At 37.4% G+C, this 13,073-nt stretch overlaps 1 protein-coding gene across 1 annotated transcript in view; it reads left to right on the top strand.

The window, feature by feature from the left end:
- Positions 1-4,777, top strand: part of lmo7b (LIM domain 7b) — a 95,676-nt gene extending 90,899 nt beyond the window's left edge. The window contains exons 27-28 of the mRNA XM_061974545.2: positions 1,935-2,037; positions 4,627-4,777. Coding sequence (XP_061830529.1) covers positions 1,935-2,037; positions 4,627-4,649 — 126 coding nt within the window. The 3' untranslated portion in view covers positions 4,650-4,777. The remainder of the gene's footprint in view (positions 1-1,934; positions 2,038-4,626) is intronic.
- The last annotated feature ends 8,296 nt before the right edge of the window (positions 4,778-13,073 follow it).

Below are 13,073 nucleotides of genomic sequence, written 5' to 3'. Positions count from 1 at the left end.
TAGGGTTCAATATGATGTCGGTCCACCTTTTGCAGCTATTACAGCTTCAGCTCTTCTGGGAAGGCTGTCCACAAGGTTGCGGAGTGTGTTTTTATAGGAATTTTCCACCACGCATTGGTGAGGTCACACACTGATGTTGGTGGAGAAGGCCTGGCTCTCAGTCTCCGTTCTAATTCATCCCAAAAGTGTTCTATCAAGTTCAGGACAGGACTCTGCGCAGGCCAGTCAAGTTCATCCACACCCATACTTGCCAACTCTCCCGAATTTTCCGGGAGACTCCCGAAATTCAGCACCTCTCCCGAAAACCTCCCGGGACAAATATTCTCCCGAAAATCTCCCGATTTTCAGCCGGAGCTGGAAGCCACGCCCCCTCCAGCTCCATGCGACCTGAGTGAGGACAGCCTTTTTTCATGACGGGAGGACAACAGGGTGACAAGAACTAAATCATCCAGACTAGAGATAAATTGTATTATTATGTTTATTTTACCTAAAAATAAATATATTTATTAATTTAAAAAAAAAAAAAAACTAAATACATTTTTACTATATTTTGCTAAAAACATCAAAATTTATTGTATTTTATCGTGACTCCTTATTACATCCAGTCATAGAATTATACATTAAAATAAACATATTTGAAATAATTGATTTTAAATTATCATAATAATTCATTTAAAATGACCATATTTAATTATTAAAATAATTGCTTGTTTATCAACAACTTCAGCATTTTATTCATTACATTTGGTAACTCTCAGAAGCCAAGTTATGTTATATTCCTTAATATTTATTTATGCAAGTTTGAGGTATCAATCATCCAGTTTGTTTGCATATTTTCAGGATGTGTATATATATATATATATATATGTATGTATGTATGTATGTATATGTATATATGTATGTATGTATGTATGTATATATATATATGTATGTATATGTGTATGTGTATGTATATGTATGTATGTATGTATATGTATATATATGTATGTATATGTATATATACATATATATATATACTGTATATGTATATATGTATGTATATGTATATATGTATGTATATATATATATGTATGTATATATATATATATATATATATATGTATATGTATATATATATATATATATATATGTATATATGTGTGTATATATATATATATGTATATGTATATATATATATATATATATATATATATGTATATATGTGTATATGTATGTATATATGTGTGTATGAAATACTTGACTTGGTGAATTCTAGCTGTCAATATACTCCTCCCCTCTTAACCACGCCCCGCCCTACCCCCGACCACGCCCCCACCTCCCGAAATCGGAGGTCTCAAGGTTGGCAAGTATGCAAAGGTGTTCTATCAGGTTTAGGTCAGGACTCTGAGCAGGCCAGTCAAGTTCATTCCACACCGGACTCTGTCATCCATGTCTTTATGGACCTTGCTTTGTGCGCTGGTGCACAGTCATGTTGGAAGAGGAAGGGGTTTGCTCCAAACTGTTCCCACAAGGTTGGGAGCATGGAATTGTCCAAAAATGTTTTGTTATCCTGAAGCATTCGAAGTTCCGTTCCGAGCCCAACTCCTGAAAAACAACCCCACACCATAATTCCTCCGCTTACCCCTCTGTTTACATGGCCTACCCCTTCGTGGCTGAGTTGCTGTTGTTCCCAAACTCTTCCATTTTGTTATAAGGATTTGGATTTGTTGCACAGGTGGCATCATATGCCAGTTCCATGCTGGAAATCACTGAGAGCGGCCCATTCTTTCACAAATGTTTGTAGAAACAGTCTCCATGCCTAAGTGCTTGATTTGATACACCGGGCCAAGTGATTAGGGACACCTGATTCTCATCATTTGGATGGGTGGCCAAATACTTTTGTCAATATAGAGTATAAATAAACAAATAAAAGCATGTATTTGCCCTCCTCCTCAGTGTGTGGGCTGCCAACAGTATCTTGGAAAAATCCAGAAAGGAGTCCAGGTCCGTGTTCGAGACAAGAAGCCGTACTGTGAGACCTGCTATTTCAAGCTTAAGTGTGAGTATTAAGTTGTTGTTTTTTAAAACATATAACCACCACTTTTTGTTTTTCTCTAGTTTTAGGGTATCATTCACAATCCTTAAGGGAGAAAAAAAACATCTAAAAAGCAGCAACAATACTCTATTTACATCTCATGACCTGAGACTTAACCAAGGACAAGCAATATTATTGTAAGAGCTAACGCCGAGGAACAACTTTTTTTTTTTGGCAGCGCCGTGATCCCAGAAAGCGAACTAGCTCATGTTGCTTACGTGTGTTGACGTATTGAGCCAGTGAGCCGCTGCATCGCCTCTGAGTCGGTGAAATGTGCTTCTCAATTATAAATCATGTCTTTCACTTTAGTAGAAGGTTGTGGCCGTAAACCGAGAAGTCGGTCAACTTTGACGTCCAATTTATTAGGGGTGTGAATTAGAGATGTCCGATATTATCGGCCGATAAATGCTATGAAATGTAATATCGGAAATTATCGGTTTCAAAAAGTAAAATGTATGACTTTTTAAAACGCCGCTGTGTACACAGACGTAGGGAGAAGTACAGAGCGCCAATAAACCTTATAAGCCGGCCCAGTCACATAATATCTACGGCTTTTCACACACACAAGTGAATGCAAGGCATACTTGGTCAACAGCCATACAGGTCACACTGAGTGGCCGTATAAACAAGTTTAACACTGTTACAAATATGCGCCACACTGTGAACCCACACCACACAAGAATGACAAACACATTTCGGGAGAACATCCGCACCGTAACACAACATAAACACAACAGAACAAATACCCAGAACCCCTTGCAGCACTAACTCTTTCCGGGACGCTACAATATACACCCCCAAACTCCGCCTACCTCAACCTCCTCATGCTCTCAGGGAGAGCATGTCCCAAATTCCAAGCTGCTGTTTTGAGGCATGTTAAAAAAAAAAAAATGCACTTTGTGACTTCAATAATAAATATGGCAGTGCCATGTTGGCATTTATTTCCATAACTCGAGTTGATTTATTTTGAAAATCCTTGTTACATTGTTTAATGCATCCAGCGGGGCATCACAACAAAATTAGGCATAATAATGTGTTAATTCCACGACTGTATATAACGGTATCGGTTGATATCGGAATTGGTAATTAAGAGTTGGACAATATCGGAATATCGGATATCGGCAAAAAAGCCATTATTGGACATCTCTATTGTGAATCTTTGGCCACCACATGATTCGATTCTCGATTCAAAATGAATACCTTTTTAATCACATTCTAGAATGCCAGTTCTATAAAATAGATAAACCGCTCTAATACTTTTCTATATTACTGAAAAGAAAATTGATTTTGTTTAAAAAAAAAAAATAATAATAATAATTTTTTTGTTTAATTTTTTTTTTAATAGATTAAGAATTGTTAAAAATAGGAAAAATCTTTTTTCACAGCCCTACAATTTAGACACAGAGATTGCGAGAAAACCCTCAAATAAAGGCTCATTTGCGCCCACTTTTTTTTTTAAATTAGGGCCCGAGCAGCGGCGCAAACACCCCAGGGGCCCTGTTGAAATTGCTTTGTTTATTATTATTATTATTATTATTATTATTCCACCGCTTTGGATGCCTCTTTGAGGCCCCTTAACATGCACGAAAAGTCCCCAAATGTTGCAGGCGTGTCAGGTACGGCGAAAAAGTTTGTTTTGGGGGTCCGGAAAATGAAATTTCAAAATTGTCTCTCGAGCGCCACCTTTTTAAAATTAGAAAAAAAAATTAGCCCCTCCTACCAGTTCCACGTTTTTGAAACGAAAATGACTGGAGACGTCCGTCGTGACGGGACCCACGTAAAAGTTTCAGGGTCTCATACCAGAAAATGAACATCTTGGCCATTTTTCGGCAGAATTTTTTTTTTTTTTAACCTGCGTGACGATTATGACTAATTCTTCATCTAAACGGGAAGATGTAAACATCCCAGTGAGAGCAGACATTGTACAGTAGGTAATTTATTATGTCGATAGTTTTTCTTGTTTAGCCCTTAACAATACTGCTACGTGCTGGATCTGCGTAATAATCAGCTTCTTAAACGTGTAGATCATCCTCCTTATACTCGGGCTCAAAAATATAGGTTTTTGGATCATTTGTTCCAAAGTCATCTTTGATGTCTCTCATGAAGTCTGCCATGATTAGTAGTGTTGTTATGTCTGTAAAATGAATGTGCTGCCGTATGCTTAAAATGAGCAAAATACGTAAATAATCCATGTTAGTATGAATGTGACTGTCACTACATTATGTATATACTTACAGCGTGTATATAAAATGATGATGTTTTTTTTAGAGTGCTCTATATTATATTTAGATTAGATCAAATCCCCATTACCCCCGTTGTTGGCTGACTCTTGCTAGCATTTCTTTATGAATTAGAATGCATAGAAAAAGAAAAACATGTGTTCTTGTCTCACTTAAGGATTGTGAATGATGGGCCAAATTCCAAAAAAAAAGTGTAGTTCACCTTTTAAGTGTCCTCAGTCACAGACTAGACACAAATAACACAATTCTAGTTTGTTTATTAAGCAGAAACAATAAGAATTAAAAAAAATATGTATTTTTGACAACATTTTAGCCAGCAGTTCCACATCGGTGTGAGCAGGACAAGACCAGTAAGGTAATGAACGGACCCTGAGAACTGGAGCAACACACTTTGTGCAAAGTTACTGACATTCAATTTTATCTATTTGGATTTAATACACAGAATAAAGAAATACGTCCTTTTATTTAATGTGTTGTGGAAGATTGCATTGTAGATATTGTATTGTTAATATAATGCCACTGTGGAAGCACGTTTGCACTAGTAATAATAATAATAATAATAATAATGTCACCATGTGCACATTGGAATAAATCACTGCTTTATCACTGATTTAAGGCTTGTTGTAGTTTCATGTGTAAGCCACAAGGGGGCAGAAAATATCCTAAACTAAACAATGTAGCCACTGAATTATCAATCCATTTTCTACTGCGTGTCCTTCTTTTGAGACTCGGGGTGATGGAGCCTATCCCAGCTGCAATGCAGGGTATTTTTGTAGAGTAATAATATTTGATGTGTGGTCATGTATTCAGTCAACATAATATTTCCTGTAATTGTTACATCACACTAGCTCAACAATTCAAATAGTGTGAGAGACCTCAAAAGTCCTGATTTCTTTTTCTTTTTTTACTACTGGATATATGACGATACCATAATTAAATGCTATTAAATTATTGGAGTATCTTTGTCTTTTGATGACTGTTTTGGCGCATATGTATATTTTTAATTAAATATATTTAAACATTTGTATTTGTTCTGCCCTCACTATATACGTGTTGAGGTTATATAGCTTGGCAGACAGCTAACAAACAATCCAAGACGTCTAATAAAGTCCAAAGCAGATGAATCCATTTAGGGTCTTTATTGTTGTTGATCTTGCTTTGTCTTTTCCTATCTTTACTTTTGTCTTGCACTGGACTGTTTTTTTTGTTTTTTTTAAACTGAAATGCACACAATGACAAATGTATAAGCTGTGTGATTCAATTAACATTCTGAAATGTAATACACAATATGTAAATATTAGCTTTACTATCATCAAACAAATACTTCTGAGTGTCGAAACTATTTCGATGGTGGAAATACTTGACTGGCCGCCATTTTAAGTCCTCAAAACATCCATTAAAACAGTGCACAAAAATCGTTTTTCGATAAACATCTTAGTATCAAATTTAACCACTTTAATATTGAGTTACATAAACAAGTTAAACAGTTTAAAGGCTTATCTTTTATAGGCTTGTAAGAGCTAACACAACTTGTCTACTTCTCAATTGTCTCATGAACTGAACTGACATCGTCAACCCGGAAGTGCCCAAACAAATGACGCGTAGTATTTTCCTATCGCCACAAGGTGTCAGTAAGAGTCTACAATCAAATGGGCATAACAGTATTTTAGAATGTATTTTATATATTATTATTTCATTAGATTTTTTTTAAATGTCCTCAAACAGACCCAGAGATGACATTTATTATGAATTATCCAGGGTGTACTGCACAGTATTTTCTAGACCACGGTTGTGTCATTTGCAGTCCGCAGCCAATTCAGCGTCTCCCGGCACATTCTAACAATACAATCACAAAAAAAGTGGAATAAAAGAGCAAACGGGTGAAATGTTACAAGAAAAAGTTGCAATATTGACTCTAATAACTCGGGCTTTGAATCTTTGGACACCACACGATTCAATTCTTGGTAACAATTTGATTCAGAATCTATTCTCGATTCAAAATCAATACTTTTTTAATTAAAATTGGGTGCCAGTTATAGGATAAATTATACCTTTCTATATTAAAAGAAAACTGGTTTTGTTAAATAAAAATAAAACATGTTGACAGCTGATAACACAAAGCTGCCATGCAGGCTTTTATTTCATGAAGACGGCCATTATTCAAAAAATAATGAATCAAAATCAATGTCTTTATGATTTATTGAAGGCTTCAATTTCTTCACATCAAATTTTCCACTTTGAAATTTGGGGAAATATTGCATGTTTTGTTTGTTTGCCATTAAAAAATAGTTTAATTACAAAAAAAGGCATAAATCATAGAAGAAAAAAAACCTTATCTCATCAGATCTAAAGAGATTTGATGTTGATAGTTATAAGCATTGAAAGTAAAAAAATAAGAAAAAATGTATGATACTTTTGAGTGGGGCCATTTTGGATCCCTGGGAATGTTTGTGCCGTTGCACAGAAATAATTAATCAATGTTATGAATTATTAAAAATTTGTAAAGGCTCCAATTACTTCATGAGGAAATGTTGCATATTTTTGCCATCAAAAACAGTTTTCTTAAACAAAAAGGACATAAAACCTTTTTTTGTAATTACTTTGTATCGACAGATCTGTGATTAAATCACATCAATGACCCCTTGAATGTGCTTTGAATTGATAGCGCAGCATTTACTTCTGACACAATCCAAACAACCTTCCCTAGTCATGGTGCAAAAAACACACATGGTCTCAACCTTCTCACTGCACATTGTGGATATTATTAAACATGTCCAAACATGACAAATTCAAAATGAAACCCATTGGAGTGCATGATGGGGGAAACACTTTCTCCACACTTATCCATGTTTGATTGATTACAAAACTTTAAGGAGGTCGTCACAGAAGTAAACAAGGTTGGAGTCGAACTTTCACATATCCATTTATATTAATTAAAGATCAATTAGTTACTTAACATATTTTTTTTAGCCCAATGCGGCCCCTAAGTCAAAAAGTTTGGACACCCCTGATCTAGAGATTCAACCATTGTGGGGGAAAAAATATATATATATTTTTATTAGGGCCCGCGTATTTGGCAGGTGCTAGTCCTAAGTGTCCCAATACTTTTGTCCAATTTTAGTCCAAAGTGTCCCAATACTTGTGTCAAGTTTTCGTCCTAAGTGTCCCAATACTTTTGTCAAGTTTTATTTCCAAGTGTCCCAATACTTTTGTCCAGTTTTCGTCATAAGTGTCCCAATACTTTTGTCCAGTGGTAGTCCTAAGTGTCCCAATACTTTAGTCTACTTTTAGTGCGAAGTGGCCCAATACTTTTGTCCAGTTTTCGTCGTAAGTGTCCCAATACTTTTGTCCAGTTGTAGTCCTAAGTGTCCCAATACTTTTGTCCAGTGGTAATCCGAAGTGTCCCAATACTTTTGTCAAGTTGTAGTCCTAAGTGTCCCAATACTTTTGTCCAGTGTAGGTGTCCCAATACTTTTGTCCAGTGGTAGTCCTAAGTCTCCCAATACTTTTGTCAAGTTTAGGCGTAAGTGTCCCAATACTTTTGTCAAGTTGTAGTCCCAAGTGTCCCAATACTTTTGTCCAATGTAAGTGTCCCAATACTTTTGTCCAGTGGTAGTCCTAAGTTTCCCAATACTGTTGTATACGTTTAGTCCTAAGTGTCCCAATACTTTTGTCAAGTTTAGGCGTAAGTGTCCCAATACTTTTGTCCAGTGGTAGTCCCAAGTGTCCCAATACTTTTGTCAAGTTGTAGTCCCAAGTGTCCCAATACTTTTGTCCAATGTAAGTGTCTCAATACTTTTGTCCAGTGGTAGTCCTAAATTTCCCAATACTGTTGTATACGTTTAGTCCTAAGTGTCCCAATACTTTTGTCAAGTTTTGGCTACAAGTGTCCCAATACTTTTGTTCAGTGTAAGTGTCCCAATATTTTTTAAATTATTTTTTATGACCGACCCTTCCAGGTCCATGGGACCCACTTTAGGGAAGCCCTAAAGGTAAAATAAATATATATATATTGCTTTCATTTGTCAGTGTGTGGCCCTCAGGCTTGACGTTTATTATGTTTCTGCCTGCACAAATATTTGCAATGCTGCAAGTTCCTCTTACTTGATTGTGCTTTAAAGCTAAAAGTGTTCACACCTTTAGTGGGCGGCTGTTAGCAAGCTGCTGAAACTGTTAAGAAGAAGAAGAGACAATCTTTTAAATACTCCTAACATCTCAGTTTGAATATAAACTTTGTTCGTGTGCAACAACAATGCATCCTTTTTATAATAATAGGTGCACACTGTACGTGTCGCCTGAAGGAGGCAACGGTTTTTGTGTGAAGTTTACAGGAAGTGAAGCAAGGTTAGAAGAGGCCTGTCATGTGTAAAAGGGGAAGTGGTGCTTTTGTTCACTATATGGTCAGAGTTCCACGCTCACTGTGACCGTGCAATACTTCATCTTCTTTGGCAGCTTAGTCACAGATGACCATGCTAATTTACGCTCTTGGGTCAGACACTCATCTCGATTTCATGTTTAATTTTTTATTTTATTTTTTATTTTGTAATGGTACTTTAATTATTAATTATTTAAATAGTTTTGTCATCCTATTTTAGTCAATTATTAGTACCGTATTTTTCGGAGTATAAGTCGCACCGGCCGAAAATGCATAATAAAGAAGGAAAAAAACAAGTCGCACTGGAGTATAAGTCCCATGTTTTAGGGAAATATTTTTTGGGGGGGGGGGGGGGGGGGGTAATGTTTTTTGGGGTTTTTTGTCATAAAGAAATAATCATGTGTGCTTAAGGACTGTATCCCTGCAGACTGTATTGATATATAATGTAGGAACCAGAATATTACCTACTGTGCCGCGGCACACTAGTGTGCCGTGAGATACAGTCTGGTGTGCCGTGGGAGATTATCTCATTTCACCTATTTGGGTTAAAAATATTTTTTGCAAATCAGTAATTATAGTCTGGAAATGATGTGTTGTTGTTGAGTGTCGGTGCTGTCTAGAGCTCGGCAGAGTAACCGTGTAATACTCTTCCATATCAGTAGGTGGCAGCCGGTAGCTAATTGCTTTGTAGATGTGGGAAACAGCGGGAGGCAGTGTGCAGGTAAAAAGGTATCTAATGCTTAAACCAAAAATAAAAAAAAGGTGAGTGTCCCTAAGTAAAGGCATTGAAGCTTAGGGAAGGCTATGCAGAACGAAACTAAAACTGAACTGGCTACAAAGTAAACAAAAACAGAATGCTGGACAACAGCAAAGACTGACTGTGGAGCAAAGACAATGTACATGACATGACAATCAACAATGTCCCCACAAAGAAGGATACAAACAACTGAAATATTCTTGATTGCTAAAACAAAGCAGATGCGGGACATATCGCTCAAAGGAAGACATGAAACTGCTACAGGAAAATACCAAAAATAAGAGAAAAAGCCACCAAAATAGGAGCGCATGACAAGAAGTAAAACACTACACACAGGAAAACAGCAAAAAAGTCCAAATAAGTCAGGGTGTGATGTGACAGGTGGTGACAGTACACCTACTTTGAGACAAGAGCTATAGTGATGCATAGTTGGTTATGATTTAAATTCATATCCAACAATTACGACAACGACTTTTTACTGTCAACTTAGTTTCGTTTTTTAATGATTTCTGCTGTTGGTGTGCCTCCGCATTTTTTCAACGCAAAAAATGTGCCTTGGCCCAAAAAAGGTTGAAAAACACTGTTCTAGTGGTTAGAGTGTCCACCCTGAGATGGGTAGGTTGTGAGTCCATACCCCGGCCGAGTCATACCAAAGAATATAAAAATGGGAGCCATTACCTCCCTGCTTGGCACTCAGCATCAAGGGTTGGAATTGGGGGTTAAATCACCAAAAATGATTCCTGGGCGCAGCACCGCTGCTGCCCACTGCTCCCCTCGCCTCCCAGGGGGTGATCAAGGGTGATGGGTCAAATGCAGAGAATAATTTCGCCACATTTAGTGTGTGTGTGACAATCATTGCTACTTTAACTTTAACTTTAATAACAGGAAGAAACAACCCTTTTGTGTGAATGAGGGGAGGGAGGTTTTTTGGGTTGGTGTACTAATTGTAAGTGTATCTGGTGTTTTTTATGTTGATTTAATAAAAATAAAAAAAATTATTGTGCGGCCCGGTACCAATCGATCCACGGACCGGTGGTTGGGGACCACTGTCTTACGTGAATGAGCTAAATAATATTATTTGATATTTTACGGTAATGTGTTAAGAATTTCACCCCCGGTCAAACTATGAAAAAAACTGCGACTTATAGTCCGTAAAATACGGTAATATCTTTTCAGTTAAAATGAGTGTTGTAATTATACAATGCACTTATTTAATTATAATTTTCACATTTTAACTTGATGTTTGGTTGATACGGTACATTCATGTTTGTTGACAACGCCTAGCATGGCTGTACAAGCCAGTTCTTGAGTGACAGTCCCTGTTGCACTTAGTGCAAACATGTGTAGAGACTTCATCCCGCTCCTGCTGTGCGATGGTATTTGCAGTGTGTTTCCTCCTGTCTCTCTTCTCCTCTGCGAGCTGGCCTCTCCTCAAATCAGCCTCTGCAATACCCCGTCTAACCGCTTGACGCCAGACATTTCGGTTCTCCGCCTGTATCTCCCAGCTGTCTAGAGGAATATTACACGCCTTTAGATCTCTCTTGCATGCGTCCTTGAACCGGAGGGAGGGACGACCAACATGTCTGGCACCTGCAGCCAGTTGTCCATACATACCGTATTTTTCGGAGTATAAGTCGCACCGGCTGAAAATGCATAATAAAGAAGGAAAAAAACATATATAAGTCGTACTGGAGTATAAGTCGCATTTTTGGGGGAAATGTATTTGATAAAAGCCAACACCAAGAATAGACATTTGAAAGGCAATTTAAAATTAAAGCTGCAAGCAGCATTGGTCGGGCCCGCGTATTTGGCAGGTGCTAGTCCTAAGTGTCCCAATACTTTTGTCTACTTTTAGTCTGAAGTGTCCCAAGACTTTTGTCTAGTGTACCTACCTTGTCTGCATTGTGTGGGCACGTTGGTGCTTCCTGCTTTTAAGCAGCCATCTTAAAAAAACAGCAGCGCAGCGGGTCTTTGAAGGGTCATAAAATCAAAACCGGAGCAGGTATTAAAACGCTGTTCTGTTATTTTATACACAAGGGTTTAATCTCTCTCCTGTGTTAGTTTGAAGCCGAAACGACAAACGCGCTCAGAGGAGATAGTTTTTGAAGGAAGGTGACCGGTTTTTACAAAAAATTTGTTTTGAAGGGGGAATAGCAAACTTCCTGTTGATTTTTGCTGGGGGTTGTCAATTTATGAAATGTAGGTCTAAGTGAGACCTACATAGAGGTTTTTGTTTCATGTCTCTCCGACCTTTCCAGTGGGAGTTACAGGCAGTTTTGTAATTTTTTCCTTCGAGGAGCAGTTTTTTCTGCGTTTTATTCAAAATTGCGCTAGGGTTAGGTTTTTTTATTAGATGGCAATTTTTGCCAGTCCTGATGTGTGTATTAAGTTCGGTGAGTTTTGAAGCATGTTAAGGGGGTCAAATTACAGCTCAAAGAGGCAAAAGTGACTGTTTTTAGTACATTTTTGTCTTGAAGGGGGAATTGCCAACTTCCTGTTGATTTTTGCCCGAGGAAATTAATTAATGAAAAGTAGGTCTAAGTAAGACCTACATACCTGTAGAGGTTTTTGTTTCATGTCTCTACAACATTCGTACTGGGAGTTATAAGCAGTTTTCTTTCTAGGGGGCGCTAGAGCGCAGTTTTGGGGTTTGGTTTTTTGATAAAAAGTTTTGCCGTATATTACTGATGTGTGTGTAAAATTTGGTGAGTTTTGAAGCATGCTAAGGGGGTCAAATTACAGCGCAAAGTTGCGGAAGAATAATAATAATAATAAAACCTTACAAATTCAATAGGTCCTTATGCATAAGGACTCCCTTTGGGAGTCCTTATGCAATGGGCCATGCGGGCCCTAATAAATAAAGAATAGTGAACAACAAGCTGAATAAGTGTACGTTATGAGGCATAAATAACCAACCTGGTATGTTAACGTAACATATTATGGTAAGAGTCATTCAAATAACTATAACATATAGAACATGCTATACGTTTACCAAACAATCTAATCGCTAAATCCCATGAAATCTTATACGTCTAGTCTCTTACGTGAATGAGCTAAATAATATTATTTGATATTTTACGGTAATGTGTTAATAATTTCACACACAAGTCGCACCGTTGCTGCTCCCAAGCTCTGGAACGACCTACCCCTGAGTGTTAGACAAGCCTCCTCTCTTCCTGTTTTTTCTTAAAAACATACTTTTATTCCATGGCTTTTAACACTGAGTGATATCCATCCTGCAATGGCGCCCCATAATACACCTGCTTTGATCCTGTTTTTATGTTTTTATTAATTCTATTTTAATTATTTATTTTTTATTGTGTTCTGTTTGTGTTGTGTTGTGTTTGCTCGGTACTCGTATTATCTTTTAACCTGCTCATTGTACAGCACTTTGGCTACCCCTGTGGTAAATTTTAAATGTGCTCTATAAATAAAGTTGATTTGATTTGATTTGATCTGAGTATAAGTCGCACCCCCGGCCAAACTATGAAAAAAACTGCGACTTATAGTCCAAGGACACGTTTGATGCACCGCATGTGGAAAGCGTTGAGTCGACGCTCTTGTCTCGTGTAAGTAGTCCAGGTGTCGCTTCCGTAGAGTAAAGTGCTGAGAACGCAGGCCTGATAAA

This window comes from Nerophis lumbriciformis, linkage group LG15 (genome assembly GCF_033978685.3).
Source record: "Nerophis lumbriciformis linkage group LG15, RoL_Nlum_v2.1, whole genome shotgun sequence".
Lineage (NCBI taxonomy): Eukaryota > Metazoa > Chordata > Actinopteri > Syngnathiformes > Syngnathidae > Nerophis > Nerophis lumbriciformis.
Note: the sequence above shows the minus strand (reverse complement) of the source record. Positions and strands in the feature narration are given on the sequence as shown.